This window comes from Centruroides vittatus, unplaced genomic scaffold (genome assembly GCF_030686945.1).
Source record: "Centruroides vittatus isolate TY-2023 unplaced genomic scaffold, ASM3068694v2 contig_874, whole genome shotgun sequence".
In the NCBI taxonomy this organism is placed as follows: domain Eukaryota; kingdom Metazoa; phylum Arthropoda; class Arachnida; order Scorpiones; family Buthidae; genus Centruroides; species Centruroides vittatus.
Window position 1 is genome coordinate 751728 of NW_027122566.1, and position 24827 is coordinate 776554.

A 24827-nucleotide genomic window follows, 5' to 3' on the forward strand; every position below is an offset into this window, starting at 1 on the left:
AATATATATGGTTAATTCTATGGCTCTTCATTAATAAAATTATAAAAAAAAACTTTTGTAATATTTATTTTTATAACAATAAATTTTGTTTTAAGATTTATTAACTGAAATCAAAAACAATCTAGCAGTAGTGGAGAGAAAACAGAAAATTTTTTTCAGGAACAGAGAAAATTTACAGACTATATCATTAGATATTAAATTTTAGAAAGAGAGAGATGCATTTTCAAAAGTACAGTAATTTAAGACTAAAGTGCACCAAATAATGTACAGTCTCTACAACCGAGAGAAGTGTAATTTGAAGCAGCATTCTACAATTAAAGAGAGAGAAAGGAAGAAACTGCTAGACTGAAAAAAATTTATTATAGAAATTTAAACTATATTTTATTTAGAATCAAATAAAACTTGCATACTATCTTTATAGAGATAATTGCACTAAACAATAATCATATTTATTTTATTTAAATTTTTTCATGAAATAAAAAATATTCTTGTATTGTAATTTGCATATAAATTTTAACCAAACTAGATAATCTGAAAGTTCAATTAATGTTACCTCACTTATAATTTAAAATTTTTTAAAAGCAGGCAAATTTATAAAACAAAAATTAATGAAATTACTAAAATAATTAAAATAAATTTAAATTTGATTATCTTTCGTGCAAAACAATTTCTATAGTTATCTCACAAAAGAAAAAAAAAACTTGTAATTAATTAAAGAAAATTATAATTAAGGATTCAGAATGCAGGCAAAATTAAATTAATAATAATAAATAAATAAAAATTATTAAAAATAATTAAATTAAAAAATATAATAATTAAAACTCTGGCTTTAACACCAAAACTAAACATAAAATCAAATCAATTGAAAATTAAAATGTTTTAAAAAACTGTTTAAAAGATATTTTGAAATTTTCAAATTGTAAATGAAATTAAAATTTTAAATTTACATTGTGTGTGGCAGTGACAGAACATTTTGCTTTTAATATATATATAAAGCAAAATGTTCTGTATATATATAAAAACTAAAACTAAATCTGTATTCTGAAAGGAAACAAAAAGAGTGGAATCTTGATAGTAATGGAGAAGCATCTCAATAGTCACTTTTCCATACTTATTGTAAAGAAAAGTGACTATTGAGTTGCTTCTCCATTTTGTTTAATGGTATTTTTATTTGTCCTGATACAAATATACTGAATTTTTTTCATTTAACTTTAAATTATTAATTTCTTCGTTCTTCAGCTAAACTTCAGGAGATATTGTCAACCAAAAAACATTCAAGCAAATTTTTTAAATATATTATTCACCCAAAACGGCATCTTTGGAGTTTACAACTTTATTATCCTAGTGCTTTCAGGTTCCTGCAACCCCATCTTCAGGAACATTAAGAACCCAAAAAGCACTAGGATAATAAAGGTGTAAACTCCAGAAAAGCAGTTTTGAGTAAACAATTTGAATTAGGAGTTGTTCTATATGTTTAATGATGAATAGTGATGCTGTTTTTTATGTTTTATTTTATGCTCTGAGTAAAATATTTTAGTTTATGCAAATTTGTGCTTGAATTTGATTTTTTCTTAAAATATATTTAATCCAGTTTCATACATACACAAAATACATATAAATTGAAGAAAATCTATTATAAATTAGAGTAAATGCTCTCTACTTCATTAAGGAATCTTTTTCTTAACTCAATATTCTGATTAATTATTAATAAACTTACAGACAAGTTTCTATTTCAAAATAATATAAAAATATTCTCTTCTTCTTATTATTTGGTAGTGATGTGGGAATACCACATCACTATTTACCAAAACAATTTAAATTTGTTAATTTGACATATTAAAACCTTTTCTTTAAATGTAACTTATTAATTATATGTTACTTCTACCAGATTAAAATATTTAATACAGTAATCAACTTACCATCATAATAATTATGGTTGCCACATAACTTCTTTTAAATATAAATTTACAAAAAAAATTAGCAAACAAAATTGTTTTTTCATGTACTCGTTTTTCAGTTTTTATAATTTGAGTATTTTCATTAGTTTCATTATTATTATGCACTTCAAGGTTTACTATAGAAATGTCCTCTCTCGTGTTATCAAATGGCTTATGCTGATCTGTAACTTGTATTGAATTACATGAATTTTCAATGCATTCATTTCCTGAAAACTTTAAAAAAAAAAAAAATAAATAATGACTTATTATAAAATTATAATTATTATAATGTATATTAAGTAATGTAACCTATTAGATATATTAATAAAAATTAAAAAGTTTTATTAAGTGTTAATTACTCTTTAATTTGTTTTATTAATTAATTAATTAAGTGTAAATCCTGCTAGTAACTGATAACATAAATAAATGTCTTTTTGCTTTTTCAGTTTTTATAGTACTAAAAATTTGTAAAATTAAGTGTCTCAAAAAATATTTTTAGTTATTTTTTAAAATTTTATTGTTTTTGAAATATTTGTCAATAACTTTAAAAAAATAATAAAATATTTTTCTTCACAAAAAAATTCAATGCAATAATATAACAGAAGCTGGTCAGTCTTTTGCTTTTAAAATTATTACAGCAGTGCCTCATACTTCAAATTTAATTCATTCCAGGAGGCTGTTTGAACTCTGAATTGTTTGAAGTCCAAAGAAGTTTTTTCCCCATTAGAAATAATGGAAAGCAAATTAATGCATTCCCAGACCCTAAACAACACCCATTTCAATAAACTTAAAACAGCAAATATACATAATTTAAGATAAAAATATCACAATTGAACACCCTAATAATAAATTAAAACACAAAAACAATAAATAAAATACATAAATAATGTATAATAAAATGAAAATTGTATTTACTGATTGTGCACCATCGACTTTGGCATCTTAAACATGGCCACCATATTTGCCACACATACATTGCTTTCATGCTTCACAAGTTCCTTTTTCATCTTAGTCTTTTTCAAGCCTTCCTCTTACTAGTTAGACTTTGTTTCTTCCATACACTTCTCAGATACCATGATTAATAAGTAAAGGTTATATTGGTTGAACAAAGTTTTTGTGTATTTTTTACAGTTGTGGTTACTTAACATAGATGTGTAATTTAATTATAACACTTGTAGATTTTAAACATTATTGCTAATTTGAGATTATATTCTTTGTTCAGAAGCTTATTTTTAAATTAAATTTGTGCATCAAATGAAAACTGTGAAGTATTCTTTCAACTCTGAAGCAAATTTTTGTTGAATTTGGCAATTGAACTCTAAGCATTTAAAGTTGGAGTTGTTCAAAGTATAAGGTACCACTGTATTTTGTTTCATAAATGTTCTGAAAGCTACATTAATAGACTTTTCTCCCCTAAATTTTAATGAATCATTCATAAGATTTATTTGTTATGAAAATCAATAAAACAAAAAGTTGATTCTGACCAAAAAATTCAAAAATGTTCAATTCTATTTGTATTTTATAACTTTATAACTACAGTAGAGAGTCGTTAATCAGAACGCCGGTAATCGGAACGATTTTCAGTCAGACTGTGTTGTGCTGAATCGAACGTTTTTGATACTAGATTTACTTCTAAAGTATAATTTTCATGTTTTTATATTCTTCAATATATTTATTTTGTTTGTACAAAATGCAGAAATAATTTTTAACGATATGATAGCCTCGATTATTATTATAAAAATTTTCATTAGGCTTAAAATCGATGAAAATTCAACGTGAAGCGACATGCAACAAAGAAAAATTCAACACGAAGCGACACGCAATGGAAAAAAATTTGAACATCGGACAGGTTAATGTATTTTTTCGTACATAATGGGTAATCAGAACAAATGAGTAATCGGAACAACCCCAGTCCCCAATTGATTCCGATTTTCGATTCTCTACTGTAATTAAATCTATATAATTATATGGTATAATATAATTCTGAAAATAATTACCATTGGATTAAGTATCCTTATGCGAAACATTGTTACAAGTGTAAAATATAAACATATTAGTGCCAAAGGATGTATAAGAGTACTCCAATTTAGATTTAAATATTGTAAAATTCGAACATTATTACAATTTAAATCAATGTACCTAATAAGGCCAAATAATCTAAAAGTGAAATGAAATAGAATTATTAATTTATAAAACAATTTATAAATACATATATTAAGATAAAAATTGATATTCAGTTGAAACAATGTTTAAAATATTAAGATGAAAAAGTTCAAATATATTTTTTTATTTGTTTTATTATTTATAACATTTTCATTTTTTTTGTAATTTAAATTAATTAAAGATAAGAAAAGGATATTTAATATTTCTTACCTTGCATAAAAACTTTGATGGTGAATGAATTGTTGTAGTATATTGAATTGATATATATATAAAATGATAAAATGAATGCCACAATATATAAATAATGGGACTTTAAATAAAGTATATTTATACTGAAATGATAGATTTAAATTCCAAGCTAACAAAGTACATATTGCAAAGAATGATAAAAAATATACAAAAGAAATAACAGATGGTTGTAGACTTGCAGTAGTTATCATAAATACAAGAGTTAATATTTCATTTAAAATAAAAGATAATCCTGAAGTTTGTCTAATTTTTAAGGTGTTTTGGCATTTACCTCTTTCAAGACATTTGCAAATTATTAAGATAAAAATTGAGAGTAAAAGTACTAAAAGATCTAGTCCAATCAAACGAATGGCATGTAACAATTCAAGCTGATCAAGTCTATTTAATCCTATTAATCCAAATAAATAGCCATCCCATTTACCTGCAAAAGTGTTGTAATTTTTAAGTCATATAATTTATAAAATTATTATTTATTAATAAACTATTATTATAAATATATTTAAACAGTTTAAAAATTTAAGACTTAGATCTAAACAAATGGAACAACAAGATTAGATGATTTTTTCATTTAAATGTTAATTTTTTTTTAAAAATCTATATCTAATGAAAACTGATAGCACTTTTATTTTAATCAGTCAATCAAAATTTTATTAAAATAGTAAGTACTGTACAGTACTTGTACATATTGCAGGAAGTAAAAAGCAAAATTTATAAGCAAGTTTTGCATTAAGGCAAACACAAGCTTAACTTGTAGTGCAAAGAATTATATTGTGATGTTCGTAGCAAATGTTATGTAGTTCCGTGAACAGGAAAATGTAAAAAAAGCAGAAATCAGAAAAATATATATATATATCACAAGCTAGTTTTATTCACTTTGAACCGGTTCTTATTTTTGTGATCCCAACTTACAGGCGATTGATCTATATATATATCCATATATCTTTCTTTCCTTCCTTAGTTTGTAAGTAGATTATGTTATAGTTGTAAGTCTCTCCAAATGGATTTTTGTTGCAACTTTATAACCCTAATTGTTGGAGAGGTTGTTGTCCAATGATGGTTGTTGTCCCTAATTGTTGGAGAGGTTGTGAGGCTGTCAAATTATTGTATATAATTGGACATTTCCTCTCCAACAATTAGGGTTATCAAGTTGCGACAAAAATCCATGTGGAGAGACTTACAACTATAACATAATCTACTTACAAACTAAGGAAGGGAAGATAGATATATGGATAACGATAGGAACAGAGGAAGAAAGAAATGTTAGACTTGGCGCTTATCAGAAAGATTGGTAAAAAGGCAGTTGGACTAGCGTAACCAGTTATATAACAAAGGAACAAAGAGTGCACAAAGATTACACATAGTCTTGACTCACGGAAGGTCAGTGCTGGAAAAGGGGAGAGTGAAATGAGGTCACCTTCCCCGAGGGGTCAACAACACCACCAACCTTTTATTATGTCAGAAGAACATCTACAAAACATCACGATCGTTGATTCCAACAAGAAATACCCGGGAACTTTCAGCTACGTGGTCTCGGATGGGTCACTGTCCTGTGGTATTCGTCTGATTTCTGCTATTCTTCTTAATTTCTTTTTTTTTTCGTAGTATATCTTTTCTGGGGTAGCCTCACAGTCTCTCACTAAGAATCTTTAATGGGAAAGCTTCAATTTTTGTCACAATAGTCCTCAGCCCCCAATCTCTTTGTTCACGATATGGAGCGCCACACAATCTGACCTCACTCGTCAGTCTCGCCTCTCCAACTCCGCTTTTACAAGGACTCATCACCTCTGATCTGTCTCTGCACGATCAGGAGTACAACCCCTCTCCTTCCTCTGTTGACAAACTCCAAATCACACCTGCCTTTCCCATGCTTTCTAAACCCTTGGGTCTCATTACTCCTTTTGTTTTTCAACATTATTTCTAAGAACCGGTGATCCCACTCGAGGGAAAAGGTATTAAGAAAGAAAGTTGTAGAATAGTGAAAACAAAGAACAAAGAAAATACTAAGCCTAAAATATAATAATTAACAAAATATATACATTAATATGGCTGATGGTCACAATATTGAAATTAAAAAAAGTCAGTGATAAACTTGTTAAATTGAAAAATGTTGTTTTCCTGTTTTCAAACATAATTCATTCCTGAAAGTTTTTCTAAAACCAAAACAAATTTTTCCATAAGAAACAATATAAAATGGATTAATCTATTCCTGACCCCAAAAAAAGCCTTTTTTTTACCACCTTTTTAATTGTATTTATTACCTTTCTAAAAAGGTGTTCATTAAAAGTTCTTGCATTTAATTAATACTGTTAAATATGTTGAATGCCAATTGTGTGAAATGAGAAATAATAAAATTATATTTAATAAGAAGTTTTTGTTATTTAATTTGATTACACATCATTAAACACAAATTCTTTGATGCCATTTATATTACATGAATGTCAATTAACACAGTTTTTATAAATTAATTTGATTTAAATTCAATTATGGTATGTACTGAAAAACAAAATTAGAATCTTTCCTACATGTGCATTAAAATCTAATTTAAATAGATAGCAACATTATTGATGATTCATGTTGTGATGTCTAATGATGCAAGGCAATCTTGACACAACTAACTTCTGAATTAGTAGTCCTTTCACTGATTGGTCAGGCCATTGACTTTCTTTAACATAGGAAGTATAGGGAATTGACCATCTGTTTCTCTCTAATCTATGCCTGGCTCTTGCCAAATAGCTTGTTTGGCAACTGAGTTATCGTTTAACAATTGGTGCAATTATGAGTTTAAAATTCTGTTCATAAAAACCAGTTTGTTTGGAAACTGAGGTTTGACTGTATTTTGATATGAAATTTTTTAAATAATAAAAGTTTTACTTTTATTATTTAAAAATTACTTTTTCATTTTGTGTAAGTGATTTTGTAGTAAAAACCATGGTTTATTACAGCTAATAGATGTGTGTTTTCTTCTAGTGGATGATATGTTATTAAGTCTTGGCTGAGCAACAAGATCAACCATCTCCAGTTGGGGGATCAAATTAAACATTAATTTTGGCCTTTCCTGTGATCTAAGCTGATATCTCATTACAGTTAGTAATGAGCGATCAACCTCTTAAAAAGCAAGAACAAGGAAAAGCCACCAATCAGAATGGTTAATCAAGGATGGAAATTAATAAAAACCCAAAAATTCAAGGACATGACGGCTTCTTCTCCCGAAAGTTTCAAGTGTCAGACCAACTGTTGTGTGTGTCTCATGCCCACTGTCGTCTCTAGTCCTCAGATCGGCATCTTTCCATCACCAGAAGTCGACCACATCATCCCAGAGTTGTTGAGACATCAAGGAAATTGTCATTCATGAACCAAGGACACTGCTCCATTTGGGACTATCTTGGAAAGGAGAGAAAGACCTAGAGGCCACTGCTGACTTAGAACTTCCAAGATCACAGAAATCTTGTAAACTAATTTTGTGTCAAATAAACAGTTTCTTGTAATTGAAGTCTGTCTCAGCAGTGCTGTTTGCCACATATAACCCTTTGCAACCCCTCAACCCTCTTGACTTTTCCACCCCCATCAGCAACTTTCCAGAATAATGGATTTATACCAGGAATGGTATACATCCATTAAGGTGGGAGATGTGGGTAAGTTTTTTAATATCAGAGAACTTGAAAAGATTTTGTAGTAGTTGTCTGAAACTAGAACAAATGTCAGCAAAGTGAACAGAAATCATTTGTATTTTTTCTTGTAAACTCACTACAGCCAAACACAGGTAGAGTGCCTACACAGAGCTCTTGGGTTCGTACCCCGTGATTAGGTATTTCAGGCCCACGCTGAAAGACTGCATCTGTTCGATTTTCATAGGTAATAAATTGCTTATATATGAATTTGCTGATAAACAGGACAAGTGTTCTGCCTGGTAGCTAAGTTAGTTAGACTTTATCTCCTAGTTCCGCACAGCTATTCATCATATTAAAGGGAAAGAAAACACCACTATTCACTAGTGCATTAATAAGTGCATAATTTCATAAAACATAAGCTAGTGCACTTAAAAGTGCATTAATTTCATAAAACATAAGCTAAATTAAAAAAAAAAATTTAAATACATACAATAATTGATAAATGATCCATAAGAGCCTAAGCTGATTAAAACAACTTGAAAAATAACTTGAAAAATGCAAAACAAAGCACTTATTCCTATAACACATTTTAGATAACATCCAGTATAACCTAAAAAAATTCAACATATTTCATTATTTCTTAATCATATATAAAAATTAATATATACAAATATTTTATTATATTATGGTATATCTATATTATTCTATTGTGTATATATAATAAACATACAGTATGATCTAATCATATACAGAAAAGTTCTGCTTTTATATATCAGCAGCAAAAGTCATTTATTGGTACGTTTTCAAATTTGACATATTTATAAAGGAGATAATGAAAAAATGATTTATATAGAAGAAGAAAAAAATTCTAAACTCATCACATGATTAGAAATGATGCTTTAACTTGTATATTGTTTATCTTTTGATTGCAAAGAAATGTAAAAAATGCAAAATTAGAACCTTTCTATATAATATAAATGACAAAAATTAATGAATTTCATTAACAAATACAAATTAATTATGGGAGCAAATCTTATATGTGTTATAGTTATATAGTTATAGATAAAATGTAGATCACATGAAAACTTCGCAAAAATTTTAATCAGATTTCAAAGCCAGAATATTAATTTTTTAGCAAGACACAGATAGTAACCACAATGCTTTAAAATTATACTAATATTAAGAATTAAAAGGAAGAAACTACATTAGAATAATATATAATAAAGCAGTATTTCTCAAATTTTTTTATTCAGTGAAAAATTGTGATAGTGGATAATACTGTGAAAAACTTTTCTGGTGCAAATATATTAATGTATTGATATTTTAAATTATAAAAAGCTGCTATGCTATAGTATAATACTATAACAACTGCTAACCAATTTAGCTATTAGTCTATCATGAATGCTGTAAATCTTTGTCCAAATAGTATATATTAAAAATGAGAAGAAACCTATCATAATATTTTATTTGTGGTCATTTAGCCATCTTTTGTAGTACTGTTTGAGAACCACTATAATAGAGAATAAAATTTTGAAATTTTCCTCTAAAAACTATTCATTTATTCACATAAAAGTATCTATCCCAGTTTAACAAATAACATTTCACTTTCCTGGCTCTGTTATATATATAACAAAGGAAAAGTTGGCAATCAGTCAAAACATGACCCCCCCAAGATTTTCACACTTTTGGACTTGGGACCTTGAAACATTGAGAAATGGAAAAGACTTTGGAGTATTTTTCTATACATATGGATGTGTGTAGGGGAGACACAATTTTGCACACCCACTTTGAAGCTAAACTCCTATGCTTAATGTCAAAAAATTTCTAAAAATTTGCAGATAAAATAAATATTAGGGGAATTGATGCTATTAAATTTTGGTGGTTAAAGATCGAGAGATTGGGTAGATGTAGAAGGGTAGTGTGTTGTATTTTGAGTAGAATTAGACTTGATGAAAATTTTACTCATTAATGGCATTTACAATTTTTTATAAAACTCATCCCTATCCTCAAAATTAAGCTTTTTGCCATTTGAAAGTACAGTCAAACCTGTTTTTATGCGGGGGATAGGGACCGCATTAAAAAAAACGCATAAAAAAAATCTCACGAAACTTCACGAATGGCTGTAAATAATAGTTTTCGCGACACAATTAAAAAATATTTTTTTTTTATGCGGTCAACAGGGACCGCATAAAAAAAGTCTCACATAGAAAATAACTCAAAACCGTATGAAATAGAATTTATTGACAACAGATGTCAGCACTTGACTGCATCGTCTGGTCTATCGTCTGTTTTACATATTTTTGTCCAGGTGGTGTTTTGTTGACTTAAAAAGTAAATTATTTCATTTTTCGCATATTCATGCAATAATATTACTATAATAAGTGCATTTATGCTATAATAAGTTTATTTAGCTATAATAAGTCAACATAAGACATGACGAATCGCACGAGACTAGTCGCCAACTATACCGCACAGATTAAAAATTCGCATTAAAAAAATCGCACGAATAAAAATCGCACATAAAAAGAGCGCATAAAAACAGGTTTGACTGTAATTAATTACCGTATTTTATGGACTATAAGATGAACTTTTTTCTTCGAAAAATTGCCTCCAAAATTCAGGTGCATCTTATACGTATTTTTTTAAAAAAATTGCTTAAAAATTAAGGTGTGTCTTATAGTCCGTAAAATACGGTATATAAGTGTTTTTTAATAAAATATAATAATGGCACCACAAACAAAGTTTCTGGGAAAGTTAAGCAACTTGTTGCTAGATTTTTATTTTGTTGTGATTCTTTAACTAATTACATTAAATTTATTCCTAAGTCTCTTCTGTGGGTACCGAGGAGGAACGACGAGGTCAGACCTCTGTCTAATTTCGGCTAACAAGTTGGAAGGACTTGCCCACGTGTCAGAGAAGGCTTATTTGATGGTAGGAATCCCGTAGGGATGGGACTACATTTCATCCGGTCGAGTGTAGGAGGGAAAGTGGAGTCGTGGTAAGGCGATAAGCGAATATTCGAGCAAACAAGACACCATGTAACAGGATAACAACGATTTAATGAAAAAAATACATTACAAAATCTGACATTAAAGGGGTGACATATATAAAAAGCTATATATCCCTACCATGCGAGAGAGAGAGAGAGAGAGAGAGCTCACATAAATGGGTTCCATATCTCTTAGAACATCAGTATTTCAAATATTCTGTTGGTCACAAGGATCGGTAATTCTTTTAAAGGGAAGGATCGGTAACTCTTGAGGCACAACGTAAAATATTCCCTTAGGCACAAAGGACAAAATGGACTAGATCATGACTCAATCTAGGTTGATGATGGACTCCCCTCGAGGGGGGGAAAGGAAGCATCTTATAACTTTTTGCTGGGAAAGTGGGTCACATGAATGTGCTTAGGCCATAGGTGTTCCCGGGATTGGAAACAATACGGCGAATTCGGGCGCTAACTATCAACTTAAGTTGCAAGATGATCTGTACTCAGCGTAAGAACAATGGATAGTTGACAGTTATACAGCCGGGGATGCATATTTTCTCGGCCAGGACAGTTTTAGGCAGGATGTTTATAATAGGAAGAATTTCAATTCAAAATAGGGAACAATTATTATAATTTTACATTCAGGGGGATTTCCAGATCTCACACTTCCATTACCTTTATAAATATATCAAATCTTAAACTTTGTAATAAATACATATATTGAAGAAATGTCAGAGTAAGTGAACTTTAATATAACAACATTATTTCTACACAAATTTAATATTAAACTGATAACATTTATTAACATTAATTAACAATATAAAATTTGAAATCTTACAAACCTTTAGTAAAAAACGATGAACTAGGTATTAGAGGTGCCAACAATAATAAAATTATATAGATAATTGAGAATGCATTGTAACGCAATATTCCAGCTAATAAAAAATAAATAATTGTCACTAAAGTATTTTAATATCATGTTTTACTTATATTATTTTACTTATTTTGTATCAGACTTACACATTGGTATCAGTTTATTTAGTGATGAATTGTTTATTTTTATAATACACTAATTTATACATAAATATGTAGCCTGTGTTACTTTTCAGTCTAGTTTGTTTATACTTAAACATAATTCATTTTTAATATATATTTAATTAAAGTTTATTGTATATTTATATTTAAAGTTTATTTAATAATACTATTTACTGTATCTTTCTATATTTCTATCTGTATTTAATGCTATAATAATTCTGATAAGAATTTTACTATTACAATTTTCTAAGTTGATGTTTTTATAATCACTTTTATTTTATTATTATTTTAATTTTTCTGTTATTGTGAATTTTTGTGACTTAAACAGATTTAAAAAAAATATCTGCATTCTAAATGTATACTTATTAATATACAAGTCTATATCTGGTATATCCAGGATTTCGAGAATATGGATGCTGCTCAAGACAGATTCAGGGGAACCAAGGTATTATGTGTCCCCTGTTGGTTTTTGGAAAATGTTATTCAAATACCTTAAAATTACATTAGTTATCTAATCTTATCTATTTTTAGTCATTATACAGTGGGTGATCGGTTAACGAACATAATCCATTCCAAGACTTTGTTTGCTATCCAAATTGTTTGTTAACCAATTATCAATTTACCATAGATTTTTATGGGAATTTGATTAATTCATCCTAGAAACTCCAAAAAATAAATAAAAAGTTTTATACTTTCTTAGTATGTTTAAGAAACTAAAAGCAATCTCTCCATTTTTTCATAGATGGCATATCTTTGTTTCTCAGATGTGATTTTCGTTACTCCTTTAGCTGCTAGAGTCTTCTTGATTATATCTTTCTTAGTTAAGACTGTGCCTACTGTAGACTTGTTCAAGCCATACTGCCTAGCACCATCAGACATCTGCCCACTCTCTACCTTTTATCTTTTGCTTGGTTTCTAAGGTGAGGTTCTTGACACTCCACTCTTTTTAGGCTTCATAATAATATCAATGTCTTTTTGAAATAAAAAGTCCAGAAAAGCACTCATAAAAATTCAGTGAACAGAAATCAACTAGCGCAAGAAAGAATTATGTAAATGTAAGGCCCAGATAAAATTCAAAATTTTGTATTAGGCATAAACCGTTTTTGAATATCTGGTAGGACAGTTAAACTCTCACCTTTAGAAAATAGAAACTGACACAAAACTTAACAAGTGCCCAACAGTCTCGCAAAGACTAAGAAATTATTTGTCAGAAAGGTAAACAAAAAGCTGGAATTACAATGGAAAGTTTCAAAGTTCAGAGGAATAATATCTGATTGATATCAGGATGAGCATCTCCTGTATTAGGAAGGGTTTCAAATCGTTACCTGTAGACAAGGAAAAACCAATCTATATTCATTATTTTATGTCGCTTCTTTTGTGTTTGTTCTGTGAAGTGTTCAGGGTCTGAACATAAAAATCTTTCGTGAAAGTGTTCCTTATCCAATTTTTTCTCTGTCTAAACTGTTCATTAACCGATCATCCACTGTACATGCAATATGCATTATTATATCTATTTTTATTTTAATGTAACAAAACTGATAGCTTTGGTATCAAGGAAGTGCCACAGCATCATAAACACCTGGATAGATCTGGTTAATAAAATATAAAACATAAAATTCATAAACAAACTGATGCAGATGTGAGTTTCCATCAATATCTTGAACAAAGATTAAAAGAAAAAATATATACATATAAAAAATACAAATTTTAAAAAATTGAATAATTATAAACAAACCTGAATTTGTTACTGTTAATCATGCTATTCTTGCATTTACACTTTTTTCTTAAAAGTAAAATTCTCTTAGGATTTCTTTTAGTTAGCTAAAACAGGTACTAATGCCTTTCATAAAAGCAAACTTTGGTAAAGCAAAAGGTACCTGTATTAGGGTGCATCCACATATTCAGTGTTTGCCAAATGCCAAACAAACATTTGGTGAATACTTAGTAGTGTGCATGATTTACTCATGGCGAATATTCAGTATTTTCTATTTCCTGATTCCTGTCGGTAAATTGTGCTGAATCAAAAAAGATGATTATTTGCCTCTAGATGTTTATGTTGTCCATCCATACATTTTGTGTATTTTCTTGGTTTCCTCATCATGTTGCCATTTTAGTCTTATTTTTTCAATCTGTGTGTAGTTTAAATATTTAGTTTATGTAATTTTATCTGTTTTTTTTTTGCAATACAGTTCTATTGTGATGTTTTTTTTAAATTCTTTTCTTTTTCACATTCACATTTATCTGCTTTGGTGAAGTGATATTATCCCCATCTTCTTTTAGGCTTCTTTTTTTTCATTAACAGATATGATATAAAAGCAGCAGTGCAAATTATTGTTTGAGATTTCTCCATTTTCTACATTGGTTCCTTACGAGAACAATAAATATTCATCTGAGAGATGAATATTCATTATTCTCGTAAAGAACCAATGCTCAGTAAGTGATGTGTATGTACTGTACTGTACATGTGTGCTCATCAAGTGATAAACACTAGCAAATACTTTGGTAAAATGCAAATATTTTGGCAAATACTGAATGTGTGAACATTGCCCTTAGATTTGTCATTGGTTAGCTCTTTCTTTAATATTCACAATCCTTTGTATTATGTCAAAAATGAAATAACTCAAGCTAAAATTATTTCTTAGGAAGAAATTCTGTTCAGGTTATAGATTCCAATTGTTTTCAAAGAATCCCTTTTCAGCTTAAGCATTCCAATTATTCTCTTATATTTGCTTTTCTAAAATTATCAGTAAATTTCAATAATTTTAAGTTTTTGTATATATCAATATATACAAGCACAAGGGATATTGGGAGAACTCACTCTATAAATGTTGAACAAGTCAAGGAGCATTTAAAATCTTAACCTCCCTATAATACCAACCCTAAGCCTACCACTTTGCAGAACCTGGGATCAAATCCATGTGGTAAAAAAAAACCCATTATTTAGGGATAGTCTGTCCCTCAACACCTAGCCACCCCTTTAAGGGTTTTCTAAGTGCCCACAGGGTAGAAAGACCAAAAAATAAATTAGTAATTCATTAAGAAAAAAATTTATGATTATTATTATCACCTATATTATTTTATATCATTACATTTTAAAGACATTTCTTTTTTTCGCAGTTTTATTTAACATATCGATTGTAGTAATTTCATGTATTTCAATGTACAGTACATTGCAATTAAGACGACCAATCATCTTAACTTATCTGAGATAATTGTGGTATATGCATCTGCTATCCTATCTTGGACATCTTCGTGGAAACCTATATTACCACATAGCTTTTTTTCTCATAATAGTTAAAATCTTATCTGGAAACATGAGTGTCCATAGGGGAGGAGCAAATGGAGCACTTGTCCTTCCCTGGGAACAAGTAAAAATTCCACAAAACTTAATTGTAAAAGTGATTGATATGTAACCTTGCACTCTTAACCATGGGATGCTTTGTCTTTTTTGTATTGATGCAATCTAATTTACTTGTGAAAAACTCAAAAAAATTAAAAATTTTTTGATATAATTATTGATCTCCCTGGAAATATTTAATTTGACTAGAACTTACAGTAAAAATCTGAATGTGTCTGGTTTAAGCCATTTTTTTCAATTTGAAATAATATTTTTGTTTTCAAAAATACACAAATTACTATTATTAACTAGTGTGCAATAATAAAATAACTCATAACTTCCTCTTCAGAATAACAAGCAGTCTTGGATAGCATTTTTTTCCAGTCTTTCTATCTCTAGCAACAAATTCAATGGATAAACTGTTTTCACAGTTACTATTATTAACATTAAAAAAATCTGTTTCACTTTATCAATTTTGAGAACTGGCCAGTCTAGCTAAAACTAGTATCCAATAACTTTCAAAATTTGCTATTAAAAATATCTTTATTTTGGATAATTTAAGTTTTCATTCTGCAAGATTTTATCTAATTTCTATAGACTTTCCCAGTTTGGAATATGAAGCATTTTACTTTATTTCATGTTTAAAAATATCTTATAAATTATAAATACATCATTTCACAGAATTATGTAATAAAAAATTCCATTAAAACTTGAATAGAATTCAAACAACAGGATGCATATATTTTACAGTAAAAACTTACCTACTAAGAGAATTATTGGTAATACAACATGGAATAAGCAAACACACAGTGCTTCTCTCACTAACATATTTGAGATTATCACATTCAAAATTCCTGTAATAATAATTAAAATTCATTTATTTATAACTGAATGTTAAAACATTTACTAAACTTATGATACAAACTATAATAAATATTTTTAAATTTAATTATCATTTAAATTACAATTAAATATTTTTGAATAACAAAATATTTAGGAGGGGATAATCAATCAAATATAGTATATGTAGCAATAAATTTAATGTTACAAGTGAAAAAGTATGTATATTGTATCTCAAAAATTAGATTTATTATAAACACTATTTGTTTTAAAATAAAATTATTGTAAAATTTTCTTAAAGTATTAATATGATATCATGCACATGTTAACTACAGTGAGATATCCAGGATTTTGAGAATACAGGTGCTATTCAAGGCAGATTTCGGAGGACCAAGCCACAAAATTTTTTACTCAATTACCTTAAAATTATTTTAGTTGCCTAATCTTACCTAATTGAATTCATGCAATATGCATTATTGTATTCATTTTTAAGTAATAAGACTGAATGCTTTGGTATCAAGGCGTACTGCAGCACTATAAGCATTCTCATTGGATATGTCTTTGGTTAAATGATATATTTACATTTTCTTTCTTTTAAACCAATACAATACTGACCAAAGCCTTAAAAAATTCTTAACAATAAACATTAAATCATATTCTCATGTAAAAAAGGACAGCAATCAAAAATATTGAAAATTAGAAATTAGAATACAAACAAACAACAAGGCTTAGCCACATTTTTGGAACAACAAAGATATAAGAGCACAAACCAATACATATCTCCAGCTGATCCAAATAGAGTATACTGATAGAAAACTCTTCAGATATCTGTTCAATGAAGAGTGCATTGCCCAGAAATGCCATGGCTATGCTGTTCTCCAGATGGAATTATCAGAGACAGTGACAGACATTATTGTTTATTAGAAGCACCAACTAAAGTTCAGGTATCACAGAAATGACCCAAAAATTTTGAGTTGAGAGTTTTGAATCATTTAAAAACTTTTACCTAAAATCAACCATAAACTTTCTCTCAATCAGATTTTTCATTATTGGGATGCAATTTGAAAAAGTTATAGACCTATAAATTCCCACTGTCTTAATCTCCAGAACAGAGTTAGATAGATGAAAGACAAGACTAGATATGGAAACCTTAGGGACAGGAGGCCCCAATTAACTATATATGAGCTTCCAATGAAAACCAGAAGTCATGTTATTTCAATTCAAAAATTTCCCCTGAAAGGTGTTAGATGACTGGCACAACTCTATTGCTAATGGAAAAGTATGATGTACAGGGGCAAGCCACTACTAATTTGAGGTGGAGCATATATTTTAAATGGGATAAATTAAAAATTGCCTGGCAATGTGATGTCACAATAAATAATTGCATCATCATTTTAATCTATTCAAACATGACGTAAGACCAGTGGTAGTTTTGGTTTCATGCTGATAAGTACTGGTATGGCTATTTTATGCAAGTTTATACAGCTAAAAGTTCATATTAGATAATATTTGATATAGTACAAGGTTTTTGACCCAAGCTAAGATTATAACATCTTTATTGTCTATTTTATAGAGTTTTTATGTCCTCTTGTCAATTTTGTCGTCAACAAAAGTAACAAGTCAAGTTGTTCAGCATTTTGGTCAAGGAAACTACAGTAGAGCATTGATTATCTGAAATAATTCGAGACTGGGATTGTTCGGATAACTGATCATTTACGATAAAACATATTACATACAAAACTGTACTGTATATATTTTGTATCATAGGTCTTACAAATATATATCTTATATAAAGTAGTACAATAAAGTAGGCCTACAGTTTAGGTCGGCAGGGAGGGAAAGAGTGCTGTAGCGCCACAGCACTAGTGAAAATTTGAATTTGCTGACTGGAATGCTTCCGGTTAACTGATGTTTCAGTTGATCGGTATTCGGATAATCGATGCTTTGCTGTAATATAATAAAAAGTGGATAATGCCTTTTGCTAACAGGTAAACAATGCATTCTTCAAGAAACAGGAAGTGTTGATGTAAAATATAGCTGAACAACCAGTTTTAGTTAGCTATATTAAAACAGACCTTACATAGTTAATTAGAACTGCATTTTTAGGAACACATTCTCAATTGATGATATCGAAAATTAAAAGGTCATTTTGATTTTCAGTATCATCAATTGTCTATCATAGATGATCTGTCGTTGATGCTGATTAGGCACCTTGCATAGTAAAATGACATTCTATGGTTGTCATTTTACTATGAATTACTACCACGTATAATAATAGCTTAATAGTCAAACCAATGACATAGCCAGTTTCAAACGACACAGGCTGTCGTTTGCTTATTCAGCCAAATTAAAGCAACTTTACTAGTCAACGCTCGAAAACTTACAAATGAGAAAAGCTCCATGATTCCGGAGCCCCAAAACATTTTTTTCTTATAATTTTAAGAAAAGAAGTCTTAGGACTCAATAATGAGTGCTAAGACCACCTTAGAGTGCCCCATTGGCCTCTGGTCTCATGTCGCAAGGGCACCCCAGTGCTGATGATGCAGAGCTCAAAGGTATCTACAGTTAAATCGAATGCATCATCCAGACCAAATTGTGGTGGTTGGTTTTTGGGTTGGAGTGGCAGGATTTGGAGGGTTGTTAGTTAATATTAGTTTTCGAAACTCTTCATCCTTACTTTGCTGATGGGCCATTGCAGTAAAGTCCAGACGGAGGTAGTTAGATGTTGTTGATCCAAGAGTGTGTGTCAGCTACAGTGTTCTCAGATCCATGTGTGTCTGATATCTCTGTTAAATTGAACAATAAAGTTGAGTTGACAGAGCTGGTGGGGAGAACAGAATGTAGACTTTTTGTCAAAGGCAAAAATCAGTGGTCAGTGGTTGAAGTGTCTTCCTTCCAGTTGGTGTCAAAAATATTTGATTGATGCATATATACTAAGAAGTTCTCTGTTGTAAGTGCTATACTTCTGTTCTACATCTGTCAGTTTACGAGAGAAAAAGATAAGAAAACATGGACCTTGGTATGACATTGGAGAACAGATCCAATTGCAAGATATGAAGCATTGACCATTAAGGATAACTTGCTGTTACTTGGCTGGAATGCCATTTTGGCAGCCTTTCCTAGGTCAGCTTTGCATTGAAGGAAGATATTGTTTCTGTAGTCCATGGAATATTGTTTATCATTCTTTTCAATACCTTTCAAAAAATGTGTAGAGGTGCTTGAATGGCTGCAGCATTTGGAATGAAACAACGGTAGAAGTTTAACATTGCCACAAAATGTAGTTCAGAGATTGTTTGTGGCTGTGGAAAATTCTGAATAATCTGCGTCTTCTTGGTGTTGCGCATAGCCAGGTGGAGAGTTTGTTCACTTATATTGTTAGATCCTCTGTTTGGTTGAAGTCATGCTCAAGAACTACTCCCAGTGGTCAATTAAAGCATGCAGCATGTATTTTATCAGCCATTGTGACAAATTGTGGCAGGGCCAAAATAGCTTGAGCATTCTCTGGAAGTTGCTGGAGCAACAACGACTTTAGCAAATCTTTACTAAAGTGTATGTCGGCAAGTTCACACATTTTTATACAGCTGTGGATCCAGACATCTGTCACAGGGGGAGCGATAAAAACAAGGTCATTTTTTTAATCTGCTTCCAGTGCTTCTGATTTATTTATTTGTATTGAAAAATGAAAAAATCAAGAAGCAGCATGCTAGGTACAATCTAATCATCCAATACAAGTGAGCCATAGCTGAGTTTGACAGTTTTAAGTTTTAATGTCTAAACACTGAGTTTTTGGGTTATTGGAATATTGGAAGCCTGAGGGGGAGATCGTCTCCATGCCCCCCTGAATCTGCACCTGTTTTTGTGAGCAGTTGTGATGGCCATTGGTCGCCTATCTCTGGCCCTTGTAATAGAGTTCAGAGTTTAAATGTTTGATTTTCCACATAAATATCCTTTTGATTGTGTGGTATTTTTGTACTAGGGTGGTTTTGTCATGTATGGATTCTAAATGTCCGATTCAGTCGTCAAGATGACATAGCAATACTTGTTGTATCAGCAGAGATGTTGGCAAGTTTCACAAACCACAGATTTAGGTTTTTTCGAAAACTGAGGTGGTTTAATTAATGGCCACATGAGCGACTTGGAAAACTTCAATAGACTCCATGTCAAACAACGGCGACTTTTAATGGAAATAAAGTTATAGGACTGTCACTGACCTGTTTACGTAGCGAAAATGTTGAATTTCACTTCTTTCCACATTTTCGGTTTGACGATGGAAACGGATTTCGTTATCCCTACAAAGCGCGTCTTGGTTTCGGTTCCCCAGTTTGGTTGTTTCATTACCAGGGGTAAGAAATAAGTGTCTGTGAGGAGATCGTCATCTCGTCTTTTATCAGCTAATGGGCATGAGCTTCTAGGCTATATCGCCCCCTGGTAAAGGGAGCGTTTTACAGCTAATCCTCTGAAACCCGTTTCTAAATGGCCAACGCTGCTTGTGACGTCATTTCGCTGCATAAAAAAACGCGCCAAAAGTGTGACATAACTGCCATTAATAGTAGTTGTATGCGTTTCTGACGGGCGAGCGTCGTCTCATTTTATACCGCCTTGCGCGCCCCCTGCCGGTCTCTGGTTTCATGTCGCGAGGGCGCCACATCTTAAATCCGTCACTGAGTAGACGTGTCAATGGGTACGTGGTGGCCAAGCAGTTCCCTAAACACTGGTAGTTCCGTCGTAGATTCGCGCTCGCCGAGGACGGGCTGGCCACGTGGAGTTTTCCGGGTTTTCTCCACGACTCTTAACACCTAAATAAGAGACGGCCGGATGGCCGAGCGGTAAAGGTGGCAGCCTACCGCTCTGGGGGACCCGGGATCGAATCCGAATGGGTCGAATAATCCCCAGGAATTTTTCGGGGGGTGGTCCATTCGGATATGTCGGGCCCCGTCCCTCACCACCCGGTCGCCCCATTGTGGGCCTGGCCGAACCCATAATGGGCCTACTAAAAGAGGCCCTCTTAGTGCCCACAGGGCAGAAAGAGTTAAAAAAAAAAAACACCTAAATAGGAGCCATATTACCCTTATAAGACCTTCTGAAAGGCATTTCCCCCGGCTCTTTGCGAGTAATTTCATATGGTCAAGCAAAAAAGCTTCGCCCGGTTCTTTCCAGATCAGCCACTACTAACCCGATACTAGAGAGAGATAGCTGCTTGACAAGGAAACGCGCTCTAAGTAAGCAGGCCAATGACATAGATCGTTTCATATGAAACGAACTATATCATTGGCTTGTTCACTTAGCTGCTTGACAAAGAAACGCGCCCATACGTGTCAATGGTTGATTAATCATTTTGACAACCAGTACAATGTGATTATACTGGCTGTCAACAAGATTAGCGCGATGTGGTTCGTACGACTAGACATCCGTTATGCCAAATGGATTAGGCTAGTCGCACGACTAGTGGGTCGTGCGACTAGCCTAATCCATAATAGAATTGCCCAGCATAGATATGACGCTCCAAGCCATAGCAACTCATTAAAAATTCTGAGAATCCGATCAGTTCTGAAAATGGATTCTTCGCGTAGGTAAAGTGTTACAAGGGAGTGAAGATTGATTTTGCGGACTCGTACCTATGGAATATGGCTGACACCGATAGTCAATCAGAATTGTCAAGTTGAAGGAAACAAAAATCACTCATACACTTTAGTGGCACATTGAGAATAAGGCGCCTCTAGACCTATAACATGCAAGCATCCCCAAAGCAATAGTGTCTTTTTTCCACTGAATGATCCTATATTATAATTTTAATTCTACAAGAATTATATTTTTACAGATTTTTAAATATCGAAAAGGCAAAGGGCACTCTGTTGAAAACCCATCATTAGTAACTTACTACAAGTCGTCACGCAAAATACGTAGTATATTCGTATATGTATTGGGTGTAGAGGCTATATTAACTCTACTCAATTGATGTATTATTTTGTCTCTATGTATCATAAGTTTTCAATTTGCACTAATTCATTTGTGAATTATTTTTTTGCTATTTTATTATTATTTGTTATTATTATTTTGAATTTTTGTACCCCCAACTCTTGCGTCCCTAGGCAGGGGCTAATAGGAAATCCGCCACTGATACACTTAAAAAATCCCTCCCAATACAAATTCAGAAGCCAAGTAGGAAAATTAATGCTTTGAATGTTGTAATGAAAATTTGCAAAATATCAAGTCCTTATCTGGAAAATCGTGTAACTTGAAATTTATTAACAAAGTAATGAAAGTTCTGAAGTGTGTTATCACAACTGTTAACAAAAGCAGACACTTTACAAGTGATGTTTATTAAAAATGATTCAACAAATCACTCTTTTAACATTCGAACTAACAGCATCATTGCCGATTGTTGTGTTCCACGTTGGAAGATGCAGGTCCACAATAATTGTTTAAAATTTTAATAACATGTAGCATTCGTTGCAATGTTGAGTAAAATTATGTACTCATACCATTAGCATTATTAATTTAGCCCAAATCAAGTTCTGCAGAATTGCATTTTCTTCTTTGGGGATTAAAAAAGAGCATTCTAAAAATCCTTAAGTTTTCCTTTTCTTCTTTCTTTCCTAAGAAATCCCTAAATCCCTTTTCGGGTGGAAACGCCCTTATATGGGCCCGGTGGTAGAGCGAGTTCCTTTTGCTATTTTTTCTTTGGACAATTAAAATACAGTATGTAGAATGTTTCTTTATTAATAAACGTAGTCTTAAAGGCTTTATTTGTTTTTACTAAAAATAACATTAATTTATAGAAGCAGGTACCACTATGGACCGTTTATAAGAAATAATTTTCTAATTGAATGTACTGTACAGTACATTTAGTGTTTTCTAAATATTAATTAATTATATCATTAAATAAGTAATAATTTTATGTTTTCGTAGACTAGATGCCATCCATTATTTATGTATAGGGAACAGTTTAAGGGGGAAAGGGTCGCAAAAAATACATCATTGTATACAAGATGGGGAAGGGGGTAAAAAGTGACTTAATTAACACGTAATTATTGGATGGTCTCTGAATTTTTATCATCACTACTGTTTTTATTCTAGTTTTATATCAAATTATTCTGATATTGCTTACCTTACAATTTCTATATTTTACCATTAAAAGTTGTAAAATATTAAAACATTGAAATTTAGTTCTAACTCTATTCTAAAGTTTAAATACTAACGTGATACTATTCCAGAAAAAAGAAAAAAAATTCGAATTAGTTTGTATTTTAAACGAATCAGATTTTGACACGTTTTACTGAAATTTAAATTGTCTGAAAAGAACAATGTCATTGGTTCGTTTATTTAACGTTTACTGCCAATTAGACGAATTTTAAACTTCATATTAAATTTTCTAAAATTTAAATTTAAAAAAAAAAAAAAAAAATTGAATGTTCAAATATATATATAAATTAATTTTAAAAATTAAAAAGTGCTCTTAAAAATTATTGCAAATATAATATATTTATCTTTTTATTTTAATGTTTATTATTATTCATTTGAATATTTAAAAAATTTAATATTTATTAGAGTTCTACTTTAAATGCTACTGATTAATACGTATTTTAGTTTATATATTTGTAAAAGATCAGCAAGATTATATACAGTGTACTCTTCCTAATCCGGCCCATAATAATTCTGTCTCCCAACTATCCGACATATATCCCAGTGTGATCTGTTCGCTTCCATTTCCATGAAAATGTTAGTCATGCCACGCGGCCATACCCCATTCCTGTTTATTTCTGTCATTTCTGTGTCATTTCTGTGTATAGTATTACTTACCCGCCTGCTTCCGAAAAAAATGAATAGCCTAAGGGCGACATATCACGTCATTTATTGACTTTAGTCCTACACAGCCTTAGTAATCCGACATTCTTGCTAATCTAGCATCACACTAAACAAGGAATGGCCGGATTAGCAGGGATATAGTGTATTTACAAAATAAATTAAAATGTTAACACATATTGTAATCCAAATTACATTTATTTGAAATGAATAAATAAGTCTATATATATATATAGCCTATACACACATCGATATCCATTTAAATTAAATAATGGCTCTATAAATAAATAGGAATTTCGTTTTAAATAAAACATGTCTTTCCGTATTTGAACACAGAAATTTACATCACATTTGGATTTCTAATGCAAGATTTCTGGCATTAATTAAGATTGAGCATCAAACACAAGACCGTGTTATTTATTAAACACTTGGCACTCTTCCACTTCTATTAGTTGAGACGAGATTTTATTTCACTCGTTTCGGGCATTTCGCCCCTCTTCAGTCAACTAATAAAACAATATACAACATTTCAAGTAATATAACACACACCAACAGATACCACAAAAATTAATTTAAAACGTTTTAAATTAATTTTTGTGGTATCTGTTGGTGTGTGTTATATTACTTGAAATGTTGTATATTGTTTTATTAGTTGACTGAAGAGGGGCGAAATGCCCGAAACGAGTGAAATAAAATCTCGTCTCAACTAATAGAAGTGGAAGAGTGCCAAGTGTTTAATAAATAACACGGTCTTGTGTTTGATGCTCAACATATAAGAAAACACGGTTTCAAGAATACCTAAATTATTAATTAAGATGTAAATTTCTGGTTTTACAAAAAAATTGTATTTTGGAAACTGTTTATTT

General features: G+C 30.8%; 1 protein-coding gene across 1 annotated transcript in view; it reads right to left on the minus strand.

Moving 5' to 3' along the window:
- The window catches only part of LOC136982882 (piezo-type mechanosensitive ion channel component 2-like), a 128143-nt gene extending 104716 nt beyond the window's left edge, over positions 1-23427 (minus strand). The window contains 7 exon segments of the mRNA XM_067279433.1: positions 1920-2171; positions 3935-4094; positions 4311-4770; positions 8448-8567; positions 11789-11881; positions 16080-16172; positions 23267-23427. Of these exon segments, the coding sequence (XP_067135534.1) occupies positions 1920-2171; positions 3935-4094; positions 4311-4770; positions 8448-8567; positions 11789-11881; positions 16080-16146 (1152 nt within the window). The 5' untranslated portion in view covers positions 16147-16172; positions 23267-23427.
- Positions 23428-24827: the final 1400 nt, after the last annotated feature.